Below are 24050 nucleotides of genomic sequence, written 5' to 3'. Positions count from 1 at the left end.
GGCTGCCCCGAGCACCCCGGCAGCCCAGCCCAGGGCGGGGGGACTGAATGGCCCCAACACCCTGGGCCCTGCTGGGGAAGTCGGGGGTGGTGGCTAGGGCCGGAGGCAGCAGGGGAGTGGGCCAGACACAGGCCCCCACCCGCCAGCACCCTGGGCCTCAGGGAGGCTGACGGCAGGCCCTCAGAGACAGGCGAACCCCTGCCCACCGCAGGGCCTTCCGTTCGGACCCCGGCTTCCTCCCAGGCTGGAAGAGCCACAGCTGCCTCCTCCCCTCAGATCAGGAGACAAAGGCCTTTCTGCTCGGGGGTCCTGAGAACCCCCAGCCCCAGGCCCCACCCTCTCTTCCCGCTGAGAAGGACAGGTCCTGGTCACCCACCTGAGCTTCCAGGTGGCAGTCGAGGAGGGAGAGAAGCCCTCACACACTTCCATGGCTCCCCCACCAGCCTGGCAGTGCAGGGCACCACTGTGCCTGAGCGCCAGCCTGCTCCCCGCTGTGCGGCCGCTGGAGGCGGGGGCAGGGGACACCCTGCACTAGGACCTGACTGGGTGGCACAGAGGCTTCCAGTCAGGTGCGTCCCTCTCCAGCCACTGCTGCGGGACCCAGGGCTCATCCAGCTGCCGCACAGAGCTCCTCCCCTGGCAGTGCTGGGGGACAGAGGCGCCCTGCTCCAGGACAGGAGAGCCAGCTCCGCACCTCCCCCCCCCCTGCGCTGGCATGCTCCTGTGTAAGTACACATGTTTTCCACCTTCGCCTGGAGCGCTGGGGGCCTGACCTCCTGGGGCGCACTCCCGCGTCACAGAGGACACGGAGGCAGCTTCAGGGTTCGGGATTGCTTGGGTCCTGTGGTGCCGGGAGCCGGCCAGCGGTCTCCCTCGGGCATTTTCAGGTGCAGTACCCACCCCTCTTGCTCACCGCTGGGTGGCGCTCACCGGCTTCGCCCTGAAGGCGTCCACCTGTGCCACAGGGCCCAGTACCGGGGCTGACGTGTCTGCCTCGGGCCTGGTCTCAGAGGGGTCACCCCAGCGCGACCCCTTTAGCCCAGCGGAGGCTCTGTTCTCTCCAACCCACCACCTCTGTGGGCTCAGACCACCCATCCACCCCACTCAGCCCAGCCCATCCCTGCTGCCCAAGGGCGGTGGGCCGGCCTCCAACCCACCGTGTTAGACAGGTGGAGCAGCCCCCACAATGTCCCCATAATCCAAATCCACTCAGGTGCCATGGATGCAGACGCAGCACTCACACCCACTCCACCCCACAGCCCAGCTCCCACCCAGGGCCCGAACCGGCTCTGCGGCCCCGCACCCTCCCGACCTGCCTCTGGCTCCCTGAGGGACTTGGTCATGGTCTGGGAGTCACGGCACATGGGCTCCCGTGCCAGGCAGACGGCCCGAGGTGCCCTGTGTCTGGTAGGGCTGCCACCGCAAGACGCTTATCTCTGCTGCCATGTTCTCATTTTCTCTTAGTTTCTCCTCTACTAAGCAGCCCCGCAGGAAAGTCTCTTAGACAGAAATCCTCAGGCAACGTCTGCGCCAACAGAGCTCGAGTGGAGGGGACTCAGCTGTGGTCCCTTCCCCGGCCCTGGACAGGGCAGGATGGTATCTGGGTGCTGTCGGCTCTCCAGGCCCCAGGAGAGGGGCTGCAGGGTAGACAAGAGTTGCATTGACTCTGCTTATCAGACTGATGTGGCCAGCCGACTAAATCTGGGTTAAGCCAGTGGGGGAAGCACTGTTGGTATGGGTCACCCTTTACTGCATGACATGTCATGGGGGCGTGTTGGCAGCTCTGGGGACCGGCCCCCTGGATGCTGCTACACCCCCAGCACCCCCATGCCCGTCCCTCAGCCCTGAGTCCAGCTCTGGACGAGAAGCAGGTCACCTGAATTTGCACTCAGAGCAGGGCTCCAGGACTAACCCTGGACCCCTGGGACTGTTTGGCCGGCCCAGCGCACGGGGGCACGGGCCGAGCCCAGTGAGGTCACAGCAGGCAGACTCTGAGAATGGGCCACAGTGGAGCCTGTGCCCCCACCAGTGGGACCGGTGCCCTTATGAAGGGTCCATGGAGCTCCCTTGGCCCTCGGCCATGGAGGGGGCAGCGGGAAGGCAGCTGCGACCCAGGAGGCAGCCCCCAGAGTCTGGCCGTGCAGAGCCCTTTCCCTGTGGGCTCTGGCGCCTGACTCCCAGCCCCAGTGCTAAAAGAAGGAAATGCCTGTTTGTGAGCCTGTCGTGCCGTGCTTTACCAGCAGGAAAGGCCTGAGGCCATCCCAGCGCCCGTACCTGGGGCAGAAGGTCACGCCAGACCCTTGCTCTGCTGGCCGTCTGTAGGGAGCGGCGGCCTCCTTGCCCCAGAGGGCAGCTGTGGATGCTGCCGGCTGGCCCTCCAGGGCCCCACACCCGCCCTGCCTGCCCAAGCTGTTGCTGGGTCTCTGCTGAGCTTGCTTCTTTCCTGAAGCTGATGTCAGTCACATCCCCTTCGTAAATTACCTAACAGTTTACTCACAAGCAGCTGCGGGGGGAGGGGCAGGTGTGCTGGGCGTCTCCCTGCCTCTTTGCCACAAGGCTGGGTACGCCCCCTATATCGGGACTGAAAATCCTCCGGACACATGGACCCCAGCCCCACCGAGTGCACACCAGTGGAGGGGGCGTGTGACGTTTGACCCTCCCACAGGCACCCGCCAAGGAAAGGAGGGGGGCCGGCGGTGGGGCCTGCAGCCCCGGGACATGGAGCAGGTGGGGCCTCAGGGCCTGGCTCCGCCCCTGCCCCATGCTCTGCCCCGCTGGCCAGTCTGCCCAGCCTGGAGCAAGATGCCCAGCACTGACAGTGACCCAACCCGGCCACTGGGCGCCAGGGCACCAGGGCTTGAAGCACCAGTTCCCTGCACTGGACGGAGGGCCCCTTAATGCTTGGACATGGTCTGGCTGCCCTCAGTCCGCAGCCCCTCGCCCCCAACACCGCCCCCCATCTGGGAGTGCCCAGGTCTCTGGCACCGGATTCCCCGATTCCTAAACAAACTGATCGGCCCGGAAGGTGCCTGCAGGAGCTGCTGCCTGTTGCACCCACTGATGCAAAAAACAGATGTTCGGAGACTTTCAGGACGTTTTCAGAGATGTTACTTTAATGGCCAACTCTTTTAACCTGCGCAGGGGCGGACTCTCGATGTGTCCCGGAGACACGGTGCTCAGAAGAGCTGCAGATGAGAGCCGCGCCGAACGCTCACAGGCTAGCCCTTTTATACAGTGAGAAGCAAGCAAGCAAGTTACAAAAGCAGGAGTTGCTGTTATCTCTGCATAGCTTTGAGCTCTGGAGGAGTTTTGCTCTGGGTTCAGGAGGAACTATCTGTCCGTCTCCTGTTGATAAGCTTATTTTGGATGACGATTTGTTTCTCTTCCTTATCCATTCTAGTGACCTTCAAGAGGTTTTCTGCTTAGCAATGCTTATAATTGTCTAGCCCTCTTTCCTAGCTCTCAACACTGCCTGGGGGAGGGGGCAGGCGGGGTGCTGAGGCACCGCGGGTGGAGCCCATGCTGCTCTGGTGAGTCTGCCTACAGCCTGAGCCCAAGGCCCTGCTCTCCCTGGGCGTTCAGCCCCACCTGTCTTCCTGGAGCCAGCCCTGGGCTTGTGGCTGTGGGGGCCTCGGGGACAGCCACCTCCCGGAGCCAGGGCTGCTTCCCCACCACCCTGCGCTGAGTCAGACAGGCCAGGGTGGCTGGTGGGCCTGGCCGCCTGCAACTCAGGGTTCCTGCCTCTTCCTGGTGATGAGGAGCGCCCTCTTCCAGGACCAGGTGGGAGACCCGTCACGCCCAGCTTCCATGTGTGGGGAGCCAGGGCAGCTGCAGGAGGAGAGAGGGAGCAGGGGCTGTGGCCACACCTTGGGCCCCCGGGAACTCTGCACCTGGGTCAGAGACGGGACGACTGCCCTTGGCCTCCGTGGTGCCACGTCATCCTCACCCCCCACAGCCGCTCTGCGGAGCCCCAGGCCTGGCCACACGCAGTGCTCGCGTGGGGTGGGGAGCCGGCTGCTGCCGTGGTCAGCGGGCCGGGCAGCCCGGCCGGGCAGCCACAGGGACCCGCACATGCACGGCGGCTCTGACCGCCGGGCCCCAAGGACCGGCCTGCAGGCCCAGGTCTCGGGCTTTGCTCAGGTGGAGGCTGGTGGCCCTGCTGGAAAGTGGTTCTGGCCGGGGGCACTGCCCTGCCCGAGGCCTGTCTGCCTCCAGTCTGCCCGAATGAGTCTCCCCGTGCAGCTGGGCAGGCTGAGGAGGGGCCCTGACGGCCCTGCAGGGCTACTGCGGTGGGGTCACAGGGCCGGGTGGGGCAGGGGGGCGGGGAGAAGGGAGAGGCAGGCAGTGTGAGGAAGGCGTGGGGCCTGGGCTCACCCTCCCTCCTGTCACCTGGTCATCCGAGGTCCCCAGGGCACCCACCTCTGCTGCCCCGGCCCAGGTTGGGGTCTCCATGTGCCCCCCTGAGTCCCTCGAGGCTTCTCAGAGGAGGTGTTCATGCTGGTTCCGTAGTTTGATTCTGGCCCTGGTGGGTGGACGCACCTGTAGGTCCACAATGTCGTGGGGACAAGCAGGGTCCCCAGGGCTTCCTCTCAGCCCATCACAGCCCTTCATCTGAGACGCAGGAGCATCAGGCCCACGGGCCCCCTGCCTGTGTCAGCAGTGGGAACGAGGGGCTGTGAGCAGGGCCGCTGGGCACCTGGCTGGAGCTGGGAGGCGAAGGTGAGGAAGGAGACTTCTTTATGCTCTTCAAGAATCCAAGTTAAACCTTTTTTTAAAGAATTTCTTGCCCTAGCAGGTGTGGCTCAGTGGACTGAGCTAGTGCTTGCAAACTGAAAGGTCAGCGGTTGGATTCCCAGTCAGGGCACAGGCCTGGGTTGCAGGTCCGGTCCCCAGTAGGGGGCGCATAAGAGGCAACCACACAGTGATGTTTCTCTCCCTCCGTTTCTCCTTCCTTTCCCCTCTCTCTAAAAATAAATAAATAAAATCTTTTTTTAATGAAAAAAAAAGAGAATTTCTTTAAACTCATTTGGCAGCTGTGACTCTTTAAATGGGACCCAGCTCAGAGAGAGATGGGCGCCCTGCAGGCCCGGGACGTGAGCAGGTAGTGGAGGCTTGCAGAGCAGCCCTAAGCTGCAGCAGACTTTGGTGTCCAGTTGTCACGTAGAGGTGACCGGAGAGACAAGGGCTCATTTTTCTGTGACACCCTCCCCAGGATGTCCGGTGCTAGGGGGGGTCACCTGGAGGAAACAGGGATCACTCTGCGCCATCATGCTTGAGGGGGGACAAAGGAGAGGCTGAGCTTTGAGGGAAAAGATCCGCGTGGTCACAGCCCTTTAATGCTTTGGTCAAACCCCACCTTCAGAGGGGAAGCCCGGCCCAGGACCCACAGCCCAAGATGGTGCCTTGTCACACTGCACCAAGGGCGGCTGCTTCTCACGGACACGGTGGCCGTGGGAAGATGGCAGCTCCGGGGGGTCCCCTCCCATGCCGCTCTCCTGGGCACCCGGGTCGGGGGGACCGCACACAGCGGCACCCGCCACTCTCCCCCAAAAGGGCCAGGGCCTGGCAAGCACAGCCCCCACCTCCTCCTGGAACTCCGTGGCCACGAAATAGTAGCACACAGCGTCCAGGCAGCAGTTGGCATTGGCGATGCGGGAGGCCACCTGCACGAAGGCCGCCACCCTCTGGACGGTGGGGCAGGCCGCGCCTGTCCACTGGGCCACGAGCTTGGCCAGCAAGGCCACGTGCAGCGGGAGGAAGCAGAGCACGAAGGTGGCCAGGTTGGCTGTCACCACACAGAGGGCCTTGAGGATGGGGGCAGTGGCCTGGGGCTGGGCCTGTGCCCATTCGCGGAGGAGGTGCCGGAGCACCTGGCTGGAGCAGAAGCTCAGGACGACCAGCGGGAGGACGAAGAGGAGCAGGGAGAAGACCAGGGCCCTGGAGCCCCGCGTGCGGCCCTTCCCAAAGCAGAAGCTCTCCCCTGGGCCCAGCCAGGCCGCGGGCAGCGCCACAGCCACGATGACCAGCACCCAGAGGGCCGCACAGGTGAGGGCAGCCTGGCGGGGGCTGCGCCAGGCCCGGGACCGTAGTGGGAAGTGCAGGGCGGTGTAGCGGTCGGCGGCGATGGCGGTGAGGAGCCACATGCTCATGTAGGTGTTGACGTAGTAGAAGCTCTGCAGGACCCTGCAGAGGGCGCCCTCCTGGGCCCCTGGCGCCTGGCCCAGCGTGTGCAGGACCCCCGGCAGGCTCAGCAGCAGCAGGCAGTCGGCCGCGGCCAGGTTGACCATGTAGACGCGGGTCTCCGTCCACCGGCGCAGGCGGCAGCAGAACACCCAGAGCGCCAGGCCGTTGAGCAGCAGGCCCAGGGCCAGGATGAGGCAGATGGAGGCGCCGGTCGCCACCTGCGACGAGGAGCCCCTGTCTGTGCTGCAGCTGTTGGAGCTGCTGGCAGGGGCGTCGGCCGTGGACACCATGCCTGGCAGCTTGGGAGCCGGGGAGGGCAGGGCAGTGGGGCGTCAGCAGGCTCAGGAACTTCTCCTGGGGGCAGGGGAGGGAGATGCTGCAGCCACTCTGTCCTACCCGCTCCCCTCCCCACCCCCAGCTTTCTCTCCCTGTCCCCCACTTCCTGTGCCAGTCCCAGGGCTCCCACAAACCTGGATCAGAGTGCCCCCTCTTCGAACCCCAGGGGCTCCACTGAGGCCCCCCAGACTGAGGACCAGACACCTGCCCCTCCCCACCCAATGGCATCCTGCCAGGCGGGGGCCTCTGTGGGGGCTGCTTTCTGGGCCTCTTGACCGGAGGCTTCAGCTCAACCTGGGACCTTTGCCGGCCTGGGCCTCTGCGAGGTCACCCTGCCCCCTGGGCCCTGGAGACCTGTCCAGGGGCCATGGCCCAGCAGGGGGGCCCCTGGTCCTCTGGGAGGCAGAGCTGGCCTATGCGCTCTCCTCCAGAGCTCAGGGCCTTCACCCTACACCAGCGCGGTCTTGGGGCTCGGGACCAGTGGCCCACACTCAGGCCTGGCCCCGGCCTGGGACTAACGAGGACTCACGAGGGCCAGCCCCACAGCCTGCTCCTGGGAGCCTCTCTGGTGGCCAGCAGGGCAGGGGCAGGACAGGCTTTTCAGAGGGACAGGGCCGACCCAGGGTGGACTTACCAACCTGGGTCAGCCAGGGCCTTGAGGACTGGAGCTGAGGCCCTTCTGCACACAGCCAAGCTGTTCGGCCAGTCACCACCTTCACACTCTCCTCCGGAGGGTGGGGTCACACATCCCATCCCCGTGACATCTGTACCCACATGTGCCCCGGCCACCCCGCCTGTGGTGCGTGACATCTGTCACCCGCCCTTCCTGGCCATGCTCTGCAGCAGCCTGGAGCTCAGGGCCGGATGGAGTGCAGGCGGCCCTGCCTCGCACCCATGGCCGCCTTGGTAGGCAGTGGCCCCTCTCTCCCTGACATCTGTGGTTGACACCTGCTGGGGAGCCCCACACAGGAAGCCCCTGTGGTTCAGGGCCAGCAGCACCCAGGAGAACCGGAGACCACTGGCCACCACCTGGGGGTCCAGGAGCCCACTCTGCCAAGATGGGAATGTAGTCGACACTGTGAGGCGCTGCCCAGGGACCCCCTTGGGACAGAAGGGCACACAGTCAGCCAGGGCCACGGCCCAGGAGCTGCCTTCGGCAAGCGGCTCTCCTTGGCCATGCACCCAATGGCCGGCCCCATGTGGTCAGCTCAGGCCACCCAGCTCAGGGTGCCTCGCTCAGGCCACAGCAACAGCCCGTCTGCCCTTCCTGCTTCACTCCCTTTCCGGCGCGCCAGCCAAAGAACACTCTAGGAGCCCCTGTGTGCAAATCCGCATCTCAAAGGGGCTTCTGAGCCCCCCATGCAGGGCATATTCCGGCTGAGCAGGAGGTGGCCTTGCCCTGGCCACCCCCATGCAGTAGCCCTGGGGGACGCAGGCCTAAGTGAGGACACAGCTGGGGCTGAGGACCGGAGGGCTGCCTGGCTGACTGAGGGTGGCAGGGAGAATGTGGCCAGGCCACCTGCAGGAGGGAGGGGCCAGAGAGCAACCAGGGACTCAGCCCCTCTGCTTGGAGGACACTTGCTGGGGGGACCAGGAGAAGGGCAGGGAGAGAGGCAGGAGCACTTCCTCCGGGAGTCTTGCAGCAAGGTGGGCAGCTGCCAGCTCCTCATGCCACACAGGTGCCTGGGTGCTGTGAGGGGTCGTCTGCACAGACCTGGAGCCGGCACTGCAGGGGTCACTGAGATGGCAGAGCTCTGAGGGCCAGGCAGGGCGCCCCTCCTACACAAGGCAGGTGCCGGGGGTATCTCTTCATGGTCGGTGTTCCCCCGGGGAACAGAGGCTGGAGGACACCCTTGCTCCCAGGGGACTGGGTGCCGTCTAGTCTAGACTCCGCACGAGACGGGGAGGCAGGCACCCCTTTCCCTTTGCAGTCAGGCTTGCTGAGCTTTATGCTGACAGTCGCTGTGGGGAAGTGGGCAGCGGTTTCCTGCTGTGGGCCCCACGTCCCAGGGCGCCCTCCGGAGGAGGCAGGACAGCCCTGAGGTGGGGTCCCTGGGCCAGAGGGGCCTGCGACACAGGCAGGAGCAGAGCAGGGGCCAAGGGCCAGGCATGGACGGCGCCACAGCAGAGAGCCCCAGGTGCCCAGCAGTGGGCGAAACTGGGAAAATGACTCTGTCAGGCTCGGCCCTCACCCCTGGGGTGACCTTTCCTCCCCTTTCAAGTCGCTAGACCTGCAGCTGAGTCCCCTGAGAGCAGGAGAAAAGGGGCTGGAAGAGAGCCTCCTGGGGCCCCCACAAGCCCTCACCAGACAGCAAGGCTCTCACTGGCACTGGATGATCTCAGGAACAAGTCTGAGCAGAGACAGGGCCTTGCTTAGACCCGCGGTGACGTCTCAGTTCGGCCGGGTGTCAGCTCCGGCCCAGGGAAGTGGCAGCACCAGGGGGAGTGGCACCCTGGCTGGTGGCAGGACCAGCTGCAGCAACTAGGGACCCCTGCCCAGCGCCGAGCTATCCGCACAGACCACGGCCCTCTGAGGACACACCTGGGGCGCTGATGCCTAGTCCACTGAGACCTCCCCTGCAGCCTCCAGGTAAAAACCCTTAAGATGAAGGGCCCAGCCCAGCGCGTGCACGCTCTCTCTCAATCTCTCTCTCTCTCTCCCCCCCCAACCCTGTCCTCTTTCACCCTCTCTCTCACCCCACGCTCACCTCCCCTACTACCTCCCCCCAGGCACGCAACTTTGTGTCCTCCCTCCTGAGCCCCAAGGGCCCGCCTTCTACCTGTGGACCTTGTCCTCTGAGCCCATGCAGCCCAGCTGGCTCACTTCCTCTACCTCTGTGACTTTCTAAATAATCTTTCTCTTATAATTAGAGTTCTTGGCTCTGGACTCTCTCCTAGCCAAGCTCAAGGACCCAGGTGTAACTTCACTGTGAACACCGGCAGCTCCTGAGGCCCACACTGCCTCCCCAAGCCGGCTCTGCTGGCTTCTCCACTGCCTCTGACTGACACGCCTTCCCGCAGGAGGTTGGACTCCTGTGCTTAGGAGGGACTCTGCTGAGAGCCTGAGGGAGGACAGTGGGGGCCCCAGGCACAGGGGCAGCTGGGTCCGCTGCCGCCCCTCCTCCGTGGGCTTCCTTGTCCCCAGACGACCTGCGGCCAGCTGAACCCCAGCACGGACAGGAAGAGCCTTCTTAAAGCAAACTGCCCCAGAAGAAAGACTCACAGAGCATCGGCCAGACGGATGGCACAGGCTGTTCGGGACAGAGTGGCACGGCACTGCCCAGCGGCACCTTGGTCTCTGTGTAAGAATCGCTGGCCACTTGGGTTCTGCACGAAGCCCAGCTCCCGATCAGAAGCAGCTTGGTTCCGGACAGTTCTCTGGGTTCACCCCAGCCTGCGTTTCGGCCCGGCCACTACCCAGACCTGTCCGTGCCTTGAGGCTCGCAGGTGGCCACCACTTCCTGGAGTCGCCTCACTCTGAGCTGACCACCCACGCTTCTTCCTCTGGCTGTCCCCACGTGGTTGGAGCTACGTAGCCCACAGCAGTCCACCACCCCCAGGCTCTCCCCAGGGGGCTGTGGCCCATGCGGAGTGGCATCCTGGGCCCAATTCTGTGAAGATTCAGCTGCCGCCACTGTGCCGGGAGCCCCACAGGGCAGGAGGGAGAGGGAATGCTTGCACCCCAGTCCCAGCCACAGACCTAGGAGGAGCAGCACCCCAAGGGCCAGTGAGGGGGGACCCTGGACATCCACAGGAGGCGGGTGGATCCTTCAGGAGCTGACGGCCTCTCCACCACCAGGTGCAGACGGTGTGGCCGCTGCTCCTCTGAGCTCAGAGGGGCCACTGAGTCCTGCTGAGCAGGGGGCCCAGGAGGCGGCCGCCATGTGGCCATAGCTGGCCTTTCAGTCTGTGGCTTTTTTCTGGTGCTAGTCCCCACGGGTGTCTGGGCCCCCCCCCTCTGTCTCGTGACACTAGGGCAGGGGGGGTGGGGCTCTAGAGCCGAGTCCCAGGCCCACTTCTGCCCGTTTTCCCTATCCCCAAACCTGGCCGAGGACAGGACTAGACCGGCCGACAGCCTGTGTGCGCCACTGGCCTGCCAGCCCAGGGTGAGGGTCACTCCGTGGACCCCTTGGTTCCTGGGAAAGCAAAACCCTGGAGGGTGGAGGTGGCAGAGGCCAGGGGCTGGAAACCATCCCCAGAAGGGCGGAGCTGTGATGACAGCAGGCAGGCTTGGGGGTGGCTGGAGGGCTAGGGTGGGGCGCAGACACGTGGGGAAACTGGCTGGGGTGAGGGGTGAGGGGTGAGGGGAGTTTTGTAGAGCCCTGGCTGGGGTGAGGGAGGCTGGCCCTGCCAGAATGTGGCAGTGGGAGAACAGAGCGGGGAGGCTGCCGGGGGGCCAGGACATGCAGGTGGGAGGGGGCAGCGCTGGACTCTGAACCCAGGCCCACATGGACCAGCACCCACAGCAGCCGCTGCAGAGCTCTGGTCATTTCAACCTCAGTCTGGACGCCCGGCCCTGCCGTGCAAACCTGCTTGGCTGGCACCCTGCTCCCCGCTTCCTGAACAAAGCACGGGAGCGTGTCCCTGGACAGACCACGGCCACCTCCTTACGGCCCCTCTTTCCCACCCACCGCATCTGTGCAGGGGTCCCGGCCTGTGCCAGCAGGAGGAAACCAGGCGGCCACCAGACTTCAGGGGACCGGGAAGCCTGGTGGGTGGGAAGCAGGCTGGAGGGCAATGGAGAGTCCCCCGGAGAGACGCCCCCACCCCCCACCTCCCTCCTCGCAGTCTGGGCGGCACAAACAGCTCGGTCCTGGCCAGCCCCGGTGGACGCCAGCACCAGGCAGGTTCCCAGTGCCCAGGTGCACCAGGCTCTGGACTCAGCAGGGGTGCAGCTGTGTCACAGGTTCCTGGCGGGGGGCCTGCTCAGGCCTCAGTCCCCCTCGATCCTGTCTGTCCTCCATCCCAGGAGTGGGGCGGTCACCATCCCAGGCTCTGTGCTTGGGGCCTCGCTGCGCAGCAGGACTGCAGGACTTGGCCCACGGCCACGGCGAGCTCCAGGCCTCTCCAGGGCTCCTGGGCACGGGTCCCCCTGCCCTCCATCAGGCGGCACCACCCGGAGTGCCTGGCCCTGGTCCCCGCCTCCCCGACCCCATGCCCGTCTCCTAGGCCACTGTCACACACAGAGAGTCCTGGCTCTTGTGGGCCTTGACTCCAAGGCTCCCAGCCAGGGCGGAGGCCTCCTGGAACTCCTTGGCCACGTAGTAGTAGCAGACAGCGTCCAGGCAGCAGTTGGCGTCCGAGACCCTGCTGGTGATGTAGAGGGCGTAGCTGATGGTGCAAGTGTGCAAGCCGGTGGCCAGGCGCCATGTCAGCACCACGTGAAAGGGCAGGAAGCAGACCACGAACACGGCCAGGTTGGCCCAGACCATGCGGGCGGCCTTGCGGGTGGCTTCCGCCTGGCCTGCCTCGGTGGCAGGCCTCTGGCCCAGGGCGGCCACCACCTGCAGGGAGCAGGGCAGCAGCACGGCCAGAGGCAGGTAGAAGCCCAGGAGGGAGAGGGCCATGATTTGGGGGCGTTGCCGGGCGTGGCTCCCGAAGCAGAAGCCGCCCTCCTGGTCCTTCAGGGCCCAGCGGAACCCCGGGGAGCCTGCCACCAGCACCCAGAGGGCCGCACACACGGCCCCCGCCTGCCGCGGGGAGCGCAGCCTGCGGGCACACAGGGGGTGCCGCACGGCCACGTAGCGGTCCACGGCGATGGCCGTGATCAGGCCGATGCTCATGTACCTGTTGACCAGGTAGACGCTCTGGGAGACCTGGCACAGCACCGTGTCCCCCGTGGATGAGCTGTCCATCAGCGAGTAGACCATGAAGGGCATGGCGCAGAGCAGGCAGAGGTCAGCCGAGGCCAGGTTGACCATGTAGATGCGGGTCTCTGTCCACCGGTGAAGGCGGCAGCACAGCACCCAGAGGGCCAGGCCGTTCAGCAGCAGGCCCAGCACCAGCAGCAGGCCCAGGTAGGCGTAGTGGATGTGTGTGTCCGGAGGCCGCAAGGCGGGGCAAGAGCTGTTGTTCATGGTCCTGGAGCTGCAGGAGGCAGGCAGGGCTCAGGGGGCAGGCAGGAGGTGGAGCCCAGGGGCTGGCGAAGCCCCGCCCACCTCTGGCCGGAGCTTCCGGAGGTGAACCACCCTTCTAAGGAACTCACAGACACTGAGGCCTATGGGACAGGCAGGGAGACCACAGCCTTTGGAGAAGGGTGGCACAGTGAGCCAGCCCAGGCCTAGAGCCAGACCCTCGCCCTCTCTGGAGCCCGGCTCTCCTGGGCCTGGCCTGCTGCTGGGCAGAGAGGAAGGTGGGAGCTCACTGTCCACCTCAAGTCCAGCCAAGCCAGCTCAGGACAGGGAGCCTGGGGGTGGTGACTCCAAGGTGGGCGGAGGACAAGGCCCTTCCACCCCTCCCCAGACCTGGCTGCAGGAGACACCCGCGTCTGACCCACGCCTGGACCCAGCAGAGAGGTCACATCCACCCCAACCCCAGCCATCTGGCAGTGGGGGCCCCGGACAACAGGGGTTGTGGCTCAGGTCAGCCCCCCAGAAACCTCCAGAACTCCCGCCCACCCTGTCCTGGGTGCTGAGGCCCACCCCCGGCCCCATCTGGGGCAGGGAGCCCTGAGCTCCCTGTGGTCAGAGCAGTAGGGGGGCTCGGCCCCTCCAGGCCCAGGCCGGTCTCAGGGCTGCACTGGGCCGCCTCCACCCCATCATCTTCGTCATCAGAAGCTCCGCCCAGCCTCACCCTCCACCATTCACGCTGGATTCTCGTCCCCTGAACATGCTCCAGCACGCAGCCCAGGGGGGCCGGGGCCAGCCTACCAGGGCAGGGGGACAGGTTCAGGGATCTGGCCTCCCTGCGACTGCGCCTGATGCCAAGACGGATTCCAGATTCACCCTGAGCTGTGCCGGCCTCGGTGCCCCCTCACCAGCAGCACAGGGCACCCCCCATGCCTCCTCCCAGCCCCCTACCTTGGCTCCTCTGGCTGGAGGGACCTGGGGACAGTGGCCTCCCTCTCCCATGAAAACAGGCCCTCTGGGGGCTCCCTGCCTTTTAGGTGGGGAATGGAAGGGGGTCAGTCCCCCGGGGCGGCTCAGGGCCAGGCTGGGCTGGTTCTGTCTCCTGCCCAGCACCCCCAAGCCCCCACACACTGGCGAGAAGAAACGCCCAGAGCCTCTGCTGAGTCGTCAGGCTCCTTAGCACTGCCACCCGGGCTGTGGCTCCCTGGGGACCTGCCGACACAGACAGGCAGGGGCAGTTTCCGCCAAGAACAGGGAGATTCCAGCAAATAGGCCGTCCCGGCTCTTTTGAATTTTAAAATGGCACATCTGCTAGCAATTACAATTTCATGAACCCCTTCCCAGGAATGAGATGCCCCCAAGCTCCCGGCTCTCTCCCGTGTCTGAGGGGTGCGGCTTGTTCTGCCCCCAGTTCTGTGACACCTGCCTTCATCCAGCAGCTGAGTCCGAGCCCAGAATCTGCTGGAACCTGCTGGAACCCACTGGAACCCACCACTGGCCTCCTCCCTTCCTGCCAGCCCCGCCCTCCCAGCTGCCTCCTACCCAGACACCCCGTGGCCTGCCAGGCCAGCTCTGTGAGACCCCCCCCACCCCAGAACCCTTCGAAGCTGCTGGGACTGCTTCTCTGGGGCCCTCATCTCTGAACCCTGGGGTGTGTCCAAGGAAAAGTTGGGGCATTCAAGGCCTCGGTCCCACCTAAATGGCCACTGTGTATCCCCGCCTGAGCCCGGCCCCTGTGTGGGGATATGTGTCCAGGAGACGGGTGCCAGTGGCCTCCCGACCAGGCACGTGGCCCATACTCTAACGGATACTGTGCGGGGTGAGGGGTCACACTGGGGTGGCTGGGTCCCGCCGCAGGGGTAAGCGCTCAGCTGTCGGGGCCCTTCCTTTCCAGCCAGGGGGAGGCTGCTGTGGGGTGGGGAGCAGAGGCCCCCTCGTCTGCTTCCCACACAGGAAGCAGAAAGCCACCCTTCAACCTGCACGGGATATCTGTGCCTCCCCTGCAGAGAGGCCTGTGTGTGCACTGGGGAGCTCCGCCCCCAGCAGCCTCCCAGCGCCCCTTGGTCTGCCTGCCCTGCTGGGCCCCAAGACCCCACAGACTGCTGAGGGGTACTCGAGGCAGATGGCGGCGCCCAGGCACCATGGAGGCCTCCGGAGCTCGGGGCCCACCTGAGAAACACCCCAGGACCCAGGACTGGCGTGCATGAGCAAGCCAGGAGTTTCACAGAGCAAGGCGGGGGGTGCGGAGGAGAGGGAGCCCTGGCACCCGCTGCTGGGGACGCGAACGGGTGCGGCCACTACGGAACAAGAAGAGAGCACGTAATCCGGCGATTCCGCGCCTGAGCCTTGACCCAAAAATGAGAAAACACTTTCTCGTGACGATATGGGACCCCCAGCATGCGTTCACAGCGTCATTCACAGCGGCCAAGACGTGGAAGCCACCGGCGTCCACGCGGGGACAGAGGAGACGTGGGGTGTGCGCACACTGGGACGCTACTCAGTCCCAATGAGGGTGAGAGGCTGCCCCTCGCGACGCCATCGCCGGATGCGGAGAGTGCCGCGCGTGCGAAGTGACATAGTCAGACGGGAAAGGACAAACACCGCACGGTTTTGCTCACGTGGGGAATGTGAAAGAAAAAGCAACAAAGTGACAGAAGGAACAGAAACAAACCCATAGACACAGACAGCAGTGTGGCGGCCACCAGAGGCTGTGGGTGGGGGAAGAAGAGGGTCAGGGTCACATACACGGACGGTGACAGAAGGAGACAGAGCTCCAAGTGCACGATGGCCGAATGACACTCTTGTATCCCTGAAATTTATGGAATGTTAATGACCAATGTAACCCCGTTAAATACAAAGGAAAAATGAAAAGCTTTCATCAAACAGAACGCACCGAGGGGAGAACACAGAACTGAGATATTTCTGTTCTAGTTTTTAAAGTGGTGACCACAACCCACAACGTGGATTTCACAATGAGGCAGGAGCCCAGGCCCTGGGGACACTCCAAGTTCCTCCGAACTGCAGCCCACATTCTGACCGACCCCGGCTCCGAGTGCCTCCGTCGGACACCTCCCTGAGGTTCCAAGCCCCCAGCACAGCCCTGCCCGGCTGTGGGACCCCAGGCCCTACGGTTGGCACCGACCTGCCTGCAGCCTGGTTTTCTGGACTGAGCTGCCGACGACACTGCTCCGTAAGGTGGGCAAACTGACGACAGCTGAGTGGGGTTGACGGGCTCCCCGCCTGCACCCAGCCCAGAACCACCTGGGAAATTTCCAGGAAGGGAAGTGAGAGCCAGGCGGGGTGCCGAAACCTCCAGACACCCCACGTGCCGGCTAGCAGCACTCGCCCTGGCTGGCCTGGCTGGCAGGGCCCCTTCCTGCAGCGGCTTCAGCCACCTGTCCCGCTCAAGCCCTGCTCCTCAGAGGGCTCTCATCCAGGCGGCCCTGCTCCCGTCCCAAATTCCCCCCGGGCCCCCAAGTCCTCCCTGGGTGTCCTCCCTGTCCGGCCTCTGCACGCTGAGCCTCCTGTGGACCCCAGTAAGGCCCTGCTTACCTGGGCAGGGCCTCTGCCTCCTCGGCCTCCCCCCAGGACCCTGGCCGCGGCTAGTCTCCCTGCACAGACTGTGGGGCAGCGCTCAGGCCCAACCGCCTGCTGCAGGGGCGGGACCGTGGCCGGAGTGGGGGGTGGAGGCCTGGCCTCCAGACCCTGGACCAGTGCTCCCTGCCCATGGGCCCCTGAGGAGGGGCCTGGTCTCACCCCTGTCCCCCAGGCACATCCTCCAGACCCAGGCGACGGGCTCACTCCATGGGCTCCTCATTCCCCCTCCCCCCACGCCTAGCCTCCTCCCTCTACCTAGGGTTCTTCAGACGACCTTGACTTTCGTGCCCTGACCCTTGAGCAACTCAGGGTTAGAGGCGCCGAACCCACACAGCCGAAAACCCACGCGTAACTTTGATTCCCCCAAACCTGACTGCCAGGAGCCTCCTGTGGCCCAGAAGCCTCACTGATCACATCAGGCTGACTAACGGACACTCGGTGTGGCATTGGACATGTGTTCTTGAAGCCGGAGACGAGAGACTCTCACTGAGAAAACCACGGGGAGGGAAGTCACATGCACGGTGTGAACTGAGAACAACACGCGTGTCCATGGCCCGGCAGGTTCAAATCCGTGTTTTCAAGGGTCAGCTGCACTTAGTTCTTTCCTGTGGCAGGGACCCCCTGACCTCGACTTGTCACCGCCAGGCACACAGTAGGGCCTCAGTGAAGTCTGTTAACCGGTTGGCGGCCCCAACAGCAGGAAGAATCCAGCCAATGACTGAACACAGGACCGTGCTGGTCGTGGCTCCCAGTGGGCGCTCAGTAGACGCTAGTGACCGCAGGCTCAGAAATATCTACCTGTGGGAGGGGTCTCTGCCACCCCCCCCACCCTACTCCTGAGCCCACCACGCTGCCAGCTCCCTCCCAGTGGGGGTGGGGGCCGCCCTGGGCAGGCTTCCGGCCTTGGACCAGGCCCTCTTGCTCACGGCTGGGCAGTCTCACAGCCGCAGCAGTGCGTCTGCTGAGGCCAGGCCGAGGGGCAGCCTTGATGCCGCCGCCAGGCCCCCACACTCGGCTTGCAGTCCGTGCCTGCCGTCCCTGCCGAGGTCCCAGAGCCCTGTCCTGCTTCGCACCTGCTGGGCCTGGGAGAGACTGTGCGACAGACTAGCGTGTGGGGTCAGGCACAGGTCTGGGGGTGGGCCTTGGGCCTTTCCTCCGAATCCTTGGGGGCAGAAAGGGCTGCAGGGCTGTGAGCAACAGCCCTCAGCTATGGTCACCACATTAGGTCCACCTGAAGCTTGGAGGGAAGTGGCCCAGGGGAGGCGGGGCCACCCTGTCCTGGCAGCTGCCACCTCTCTCCCTCAGAAACCTGCCACCCCGCTGTGGGGCTGAAATCCCACACTACTCCCTCATTCGTTCATTCATCACTAATGTGTTCAGCAAACGTGCGGAGTGTGGGCAGGACTCACCGAGGGCAAGAATCAGGGCGGGGGGGGCTTGGAGGACACCCCCAGTGGCACACGCTCAGAGCCTGCTGTGCCCGAGGTCCACACATCGTGAAGGGTCACAAAAAGGTCATGGGGGCACTTTAAAAACCATTCAGTTACAAAGACATGAGAACAGACGGGCCGAGGGGTGCCTGAGTCCAGACCCCCCCAGAGTCACAGGCACACACACAGGCCAAGCGAGGGGAGCACCACGGCACCACCCTTCCCTGCCCGTCCTCAGGGCGCCCAGACACCCACAGGTGGTGGAAGCACCTCCTCTGCTGGCTGCAGTGCCCCGCCCGCCTGGCCCTCCCCAGCAGGAGGGTCCCCGTGTGGGGAGACCATGGCGGGGCTGGCCTCAGCCCCCAAGGCCGGCTCACTCACCCCTGCCAGCTGATGCGCCCCTCCTCCCCTGGCCAGCTCCCTGATGGTCAGTGGCTCACAGCCCGTGCCTGCTCTGCCGGAACCCTCAGGAACCCCTCCGGCAGTGGCAAAGGGGCAGCTGAGGACGCTGCTCCAGCGGCAGGCTGCTGACTCCTCCCAGTCTTCTTCTCCCCTCTGCCTGAGGCTGCTCTGTCTGCCTGAGGCGGGCTGCTGGCCTCTTGCCAGGCTGCCTTCCCGCAGGGCACCGCCCCCCAACCCCACATAGAGCAGCAGGCGGGGCTCCAGACCACCTGGGAGGCCCTCCCCACTCATCACACCCCCCTCTCTTCCAGGAGGCTATGGCCCCTGCTGAGGAAACTGCGGCCGCCCCCACCCCCCAGACAGGCATTCTGGGCCTGTTCCTGTGGGGCCCTCAGGCTGAAGAAGTGATGAGCAGAGAGACTGGTGCCCTCTCCCCTGCTGGGAAGTCAGCTGGGAACCTGCGGGGGCCGCTGAGGTCAGAGCAGAGGGTGTGTCTCCCCGCGAAAGGGCATGTCTCTCCCCCGCGCCGCCCCCCCAGGGCGCGGCCTCCAAGGTAGCTGGTCTGACCCAGTCTGTCTGGGGTGAGCCCAAGAGCAGGCAGCTCACCCAGCCCCCCAAGAGCCACTGAGGCAGGAGGGCCTCTGCTTCCCTTGAGAAACACGCTGCTGGGTGTCTTCACACCCCTCCCCGGTCCCTCCCCAGGACACTGGCCTCCTGACCCTTCCTCTGGACATTGGACAAGATGCTAATAGAAACACGAACAGATCACAGGGAAAGGAGAAGTAAAGGGCTCGGCAAAGAGCTGAGAAGGACGCAGCAGACTCATAGGAAGAGAAAGATGAATCACCAGTGCCAGCTCCCTGTCCCCCGGGCAAGAGCCAGAGCTGCCAGCAGTCGTGGGCAGGCTGCCTCAGACCGCCCGCCAGGGACACCGAGCGTGGCACACCCCACCCATGGAGCGGGGCTTGCGTATCCACCAAAATTAGAGATGTGTGGCCTTTGGCGCAGGAATGCCCCTCGTGGGGGCCAGTTCTTCAGACAGACAGACAGATGGACGGATGGAAAAGACGCTTCCGCACTGCCCCAGGCAGGGCAGCGGCAGCCTAGAAAGCACCCAGGTGTCCCCCACTGGTGCCCGGGGTGCTGGCAGTGGGAGGGGCAGGCCTCGTCTCCCGGACACGACCTCGTGGCTCTCTCCAGCAGGTGCAGCGAGGGGAGTTGGGTGTGGTGCTTCTTCGGGACGCGCAGTGAGGGCCAGCAGGTTATACTTTCACAAGTGGAAGGGGAAGCCGTAGAGTTTGTTGGGATGGAGGGATGGCCAGAGGGCCCCCATGGCACTGACAGCATGGCGCTGCGAATCAGGGCGAGGGGGGCAGAGGGGCTCATACGTGGGGCTTAATAACCTGGGGGTCCGGCCTGTCACTTCCCCGGGGAGCTGCAGTGTCGCACCTCAGGGGGCCACAGCACTGCTCCGCCAAGGGGGCCGACACCCCGCGCCCCCTTCCTGCAGCAGACTGCTAGGGGTGCAGGGGAGGTGCTGGACTACAGAGGCCTGCCCGTCTCACTAGGGGGTGGACCCATCCAAAGGCCACGAAAGCCTGGGAAGTTGGCTGGTACTTTTGAAAAAGCACCTGTTCTGTCCCAAACCCAAGCCCCCGGCTACAACCCCAGGGGGAAAAGCAGCATGCTCTCGCTCTCTCTGTCGTGACCCACACTTGCCCCGTGCACTCGAGTGAGCTCTCTCCACAGCCACGCTGCCTTAGTGACCGTGGCTGACGGCCAAGTGGACTGCGCACTTGGGCTCCGGGTGGGAGCCCAGACACCTCTGCGCAGCTGTGACCTGCAGCCCGGAGCACAGGCCGGGTGCTGGGCTGGACTGAGCTTCCCTCCGGCACAGGAGCTCGGTGCTATTTCTGGCCCTGTTTTTCCACGGTGGACGGACAGAGACGGAGCCCGGGGCGGCCTTCCACACGAACAAATCATTCTGCTGGCCACCACTTCCTGTGCGCGGGTCCCTGGGACACTTTCCTCGAGCTCCCGGGGAAGAGGCCCGTTTCCACCAGGAACACTGGGTGATGTGGGGCTGCGGCCTGAGCCTACGGCCATGGTCGGCACTGCTGGGGGAGAAATGGGCCCCCTGGGCTGCAGAGCTGAGTGCTCCAGGGGTCCAGTGGGCCCAGCCTGCCCCCTACCCTCATTCTCAAGACCAGAGGTGACCCTCCCTGAGGGAGCATGGCCGGGTCCCAAGCCCCACTGTGTCCCCAGGAGCTCTGGGACTCTTCCATTGCACTGAGCCAGTTTCCATCTGTTAGGTACTCGTGGGGGCAGATCCGGTAAAACCAAGCGAAGCAGACAGGGGACCCTGAGCAAGAAATGACTGTGAATGAAGAGACAGAGACAGAGAGACGAGAACACGGGACATCCGAGAACCTTGGCCACAGCCCGGCTGGCCCCAGCTCCCTCCTGCCTCCTGCTCAGGAGGCCCGGCCAGCCAGGCCCCGGCCCCAGCCACCTGCTCCCAGGGTCCCCAGGTCTCTGTACTCACCACTGAATCTCTGCGGCCCCCGAGGCTGACCCAGGCCTAGGGGAGGGCTGGCGGGCCAGGACGTGAGAGAGAAGACCCAGGACCAGGCCTGGGAAGGACACAGCTCCCGCGGGAAGGGCACTGCCACGGTGCCTCTGCGCAGGAAGCGGCCATGGGAAGGAAGTGCAAACAGGCGGAGCGGGCAAAGTCTGCCAGGAGGCCGGAACGGTGCTCCCACCTGCATGTGCCCACACCTGCCGGCTTCAGTCTGCCAGGCCAGACGCAGGGGAGGAAGGCAGCAGGCAGCCTTCGCCCCGCCCAGTCCCCCATGGGCAGGTCCGCAGAGCAGCTTGTGTCCCCAGGCCAGCCTGGCCATGGACACAGCCCAGGGCTCCGCGCTGCCATCAGCTTGGTGGGCAGGCTACCGCCTCAGGTCCTACACACCCCTGCTGTGTCAGGCCGCCCGGTGAGTCCCTCTGGGTCGGAGGGGCCCCTAGGTCTGCAGCCCCAGCTCAGCCCGGACTGCCCCCTGGGGGCCCGGGGCCAGTGACAGACGTGAGGATACAGACTGAGGCTGACGCATCCAAGGCATTGGGACATCTGCCACGTGGCAATAGGGGGTGCAGCCACCAGGGTGGGACCTGCTCAGACCCTGGACAGCTGGAGAGCAGCCTATGTTCCTTGGCTCCTCAGCAGGCAGCATGGCCCCAGCAGGCACTTCCAGGCTGCCCAGGACTCCAGGGCAAACCAGACGGCAGAGCCGGGACGGGGGCTGGGGGACACTCTGTGAGTGTGTCCGGAGCCCAGATCACCAGGCAGCGCCATGGAGGACAAGTCTTCAACAAGGACCCTGAAGTCCAGAGACAGCTGCTGAGTAGAAGCAGGCCCTGTGGCTGGCTGCAAAGGCTGCCTGGGAGGTGGGGGTGGGGAGACTCCTTCAGCACTGCTGGTGGCTGGAGGGTCTCTGCTATTGGCTAGCTCAGGCCTGGGGGCGGGAGGGGGCTGGTCTGGAGGTGCACGGAGACCCCGCCCACTGCACCCAGACATCCACTTCCTCAGCCCCAACCACACAGGTCCTAAGACCACAGGGGCCACTGCCCCCAGGCTACCTTCCCACCTCCCTCCTCTGGCCTCCACCACCCCACAGTGGGCCCTGACTGGGCCTCTACCAAGCATATCCCTCCCCATCACCCAGCAAGAGACCAGGAATGTCCCCAGATCTGGTCACAGCCAGGGTGTCTGGCTGAGGGGCCCCAAACCCTCTGCCCCTCCTGTTCGAGTTCCGGAGGGTCTCTGGGCCCCTTGCCCAGAGGTGCTGGGGCAGTGAGCAGCCCCTGATTTTCGGCTGTCTGCCATGGCTCCTCCTTTGGAGGGCGGCACACCCCGCTCCCACATAGGCGCTCTGCTGGGAATCTTACCCAGTGACAAAATGCGTGGTTTTGTCTGTTTTCATGTAATTGAACTGCTTTGCAGCCAACAAGCAGACAACAGAGACTGAAGGGCGGGGGGCGGGTGGATGGCAGAGCCCAGAGGCGCAGGCCCAGCTCGAGGGCACCCCCTGCAGGCCTCCCTGGGCTGCACCCGCTGGAGTGGCCGCAAGGCCTGTGTCCTGCCTGGAGCAAGGACACATGGCTGGTTTGACAGATGGGCCGCGAAAGGTCACCAGGCAAGGCCATCAGGATGTGGGGGTTGGGATGGCCTCCTCCCTGGGATGGTCTCAGGGTGGGCTCACACGGCCGCAGCAACTGCGGAGGACTGCCACTGGGCTTTAGGGGGCAGTACCCCTCAGAAGCCTGTGGCTGCAAGTTGGCTCCCCCATCTGAGTGGGGGTTGCCTGATAGGGTGCCGCAGGCTGGAGCTGAAATGACAGTCCCATTTCCCAAGTTCTGGAGGCCAGAGGTCGGAAGTCAAGGTGCCGGCTGGGAAATTCAGTTCCTGGCCGAGCCCCCATTCCTGGGTGGCAGACGGCAGCCCTGCCGCCCTCACTGGGTCTGGGGTCCGCTCCTCCACACCAATCCCACCATGTGGCCTCACGTGAGCCTGACCACCTCCCTGAGGCCCACTGCCTGGCACCGTTGCACAGCGTAGGGCTTCACTGTGAACTTGGGGGGGACAGCTCCGTGCACAGCACCACCCCCTCAGGAGCTGGTGGGCATGTCCCAAGGGTCCTCCCGGCTTTCAGGCCCAGGTTGAGCTCCCTCACAAGGGTCCCCAGTGCGGATGGCAGCAGTGGGACACAGTTTTCACCCGAATGGAACCGCCCCCACCAGACCGGAGGCGGCCAGCTGCAGTGAGCGGCAGTGTGTGGCAGGACCCGCCCGGGACAAGGCGGTGGCTGTGAACCTGGCCTTTCAGCCTCAGTGGCGCTGGATGCTCCCTGGCAGCGCCCAGCACAGCCCCGCCACCGCCACCTGCCCCACCTTCCTGCCCTTGCACACAGGTCACAGGACACTTGTGTCAGCGTCAGCCTCTGGAGGACCCAGGCCCAGGGGAGGGCCAGTGAGGACCTGTCTCTGGTGACGGGGACCACGATGCCCGGCACAGGGGTGGCCTCGTCCCAGTCCAGCATTAACCTGCTCTAGGGCCGAGTCAAAAGGTGCCTGGGACTGGAACATGCCAGCGGGCCCTGCAAGCTGCAGGTCTGAGACACAGACAAGAGGCTCCAAGAGTGGCAGGCAGGTGGCTGAAGGCCAGGGAGAGGGCTGGGCCACTCACAGAACAGCTCTGGCCGGACTAGGCCCAGGACCCACGGACTGCGGAGGGGGTGGGGCTCGGAGAAAAAGGGCCCCCACGGCAAGTGCACTTGGCAAGGGCTCCCCCAGACACCCCACCACTGCCCATGACGGCGCTCTGCTGGGCAGCCACACACTGGGCAGAGGGGCACCGGACGTCTGAGACCCACTGGGGCCCGAGTGACACGGACCTTAGAGCACCCGTCAGGGTGGGACACGCAAGGCAGCTGACAACAGGGGCTGCCTGGGACTGGCCCACAGAGGGCTCTTGGGGACATTTCCTGGTGTCTCCACATGACTGGCAAACGGCAAAGGACCAAGAGCTGCTGTGGGTCATGTCCATTGGGAGGGCCCAGGGGAGACGGTGAACTTCATGGCCATCAAAACCGGCACCGTGGGGTCAGCATGAGGACCGCCCTTGGGCTCTGACGGGGTGGGTGGGGGTGGCGGCTCTGTGTCTCCATTTGAGTCCGTGCGGGCCCTGTGGACGGGGTCCCCTCGAGGGGCAGCCAGCCTAGATCACTTGGCCTTGGGTGCAGGCAGGGCTGCAGCCATGGCGGGAAGCTGGGGAAGCTCAGAAGTGGGCCCGGGCTGCACTCACACAGGCCAGTCAACGGGCTTGGCAGTTTTCCCAGCAACCTGTCACAACATAGGACACTCGGCCGGCTAGACGCCCTGGCAGATTGAATCAGAGGGGCAAGATGGGGCCTGCTCTGTCGAAAATGGGGAGGGATACATATGGCACCAGGGGACAGAGGACCACCACACCCCACACCTG

General features: G+C 64.9%; 2 protein-coding genes across 6 annotated transcripts; both read right to left on the bottom strand.

Annotated features, from left to right (window-relative positions):
• Positions 1-3097: 3097 nt before the first annotated feature.
• On the bottom strand, positions 3098-9882 carry LOC112307861 (G-protein coupled receptor 35). 3 transcript variants are annotated; one of them, XR_008426232.1, is made up of 3 exons: positions 9743-9882; positions 4420-6537; positions 3098-3828 (listed from the first exon to the last, which is right to left on the bottom strand). XR_008426232.1 is itself a non-coding variant. In XM_024564033.3 (2 exons), the coding sequence occupies exon 2, from the start codon at positions 6471-6473 to the stop codon at positions 5346-5348; it is 1128 nt and encodes a 375-aa protein (XP_024419801.2). In that variant the 5' UTR covers positions 6474-6537; positions 9743-9882; the 3' UTR covers positions 3098-5345. The 3 variants fall into 3 exon arrangements, 2 of the variants coding, with proteins under 2 accessions (XP_024419801.2, XP_045054101.2); XM_024564033.3 differs by having other exon boundaries at positions 3098-6537; XM_045198166.3 differs by lacking the exon at positions 9743-9882 and adding an exon at positions 7158-9733 and having other exon boundaries at positions 3098-6537.
• A 1780-nt stretch (positions 9883-11662) lies between these two features.
• On the bottom strand, positions 11663-20979 carry GPR35 (G protein-coupled receptor 35). 3 transcript variants are annotated; one of them, XM_045198163.3, is made up of 2 exons: positions 20562-20979; positions 11663-12606 (listed from the first exon to the last, which is right to left on the bottom strand). In XM_045198163.3, exon 2 carries the CDS (start codon positions 12594-12596, stop codon positions 11685-11687), a length of 912 nt encoding a protein of 303 aa, XP_045054098.2. In that variant the 5' UTR covers positions 12597-12606; positions 20562-20979; the 3' UTR covers positions 11663-11684. The 3 variants fall into 3 exon arrangements, with proteins under 3 accessions (XP_045054098.2, XP_045054099.2, XP_045054100.2); XM_045198164.2 differs by lacking the exon at positions 20562-20979 and adding an exon at positions 17996-18177; XM_045198165.2 differs by lacking the exon at positions 20562-20979 and adding an exon at positions 15730-15820.
• Positions 20980-24050: the final 3071 nt, after the last annotated feature.

Source organism: Desmodus rotundus, chromosome 2 (genome assembly GCF_022682495.2).
Source record: "Desmodus rotundus isolate HL8 chromosome 2, HLdesRot8A.1, whole genome shotgun sequence".
Lineage (NCBI taxonomy): Eukaryota > Metazoa > Chordata > Mammalia > Chiroptera > Phyllostomidae > Desmodus > Desmodus rotundus.
This window is presented reverse-complemented; position numbering and strand designations above follow the sequence as displayed.

What these genes read in the sequence shown, in the direction of transcription:
- GPR35 (XM_045198163.3), bottom strand. Translation starts at nt 12,596, where the DNA reads ATGAACAACAGCTCTTGCCCCGCCTTGCGGCCTCCGGACACACACATC.
- LOC112307861 (XM_024564033.3), bottom strand. Translation starts at nt 6,473, where the DNA reads ATGGTGTCCACGGCCGACGCCCCTGCCAGCAGCTCCAACAGCTGCAGC.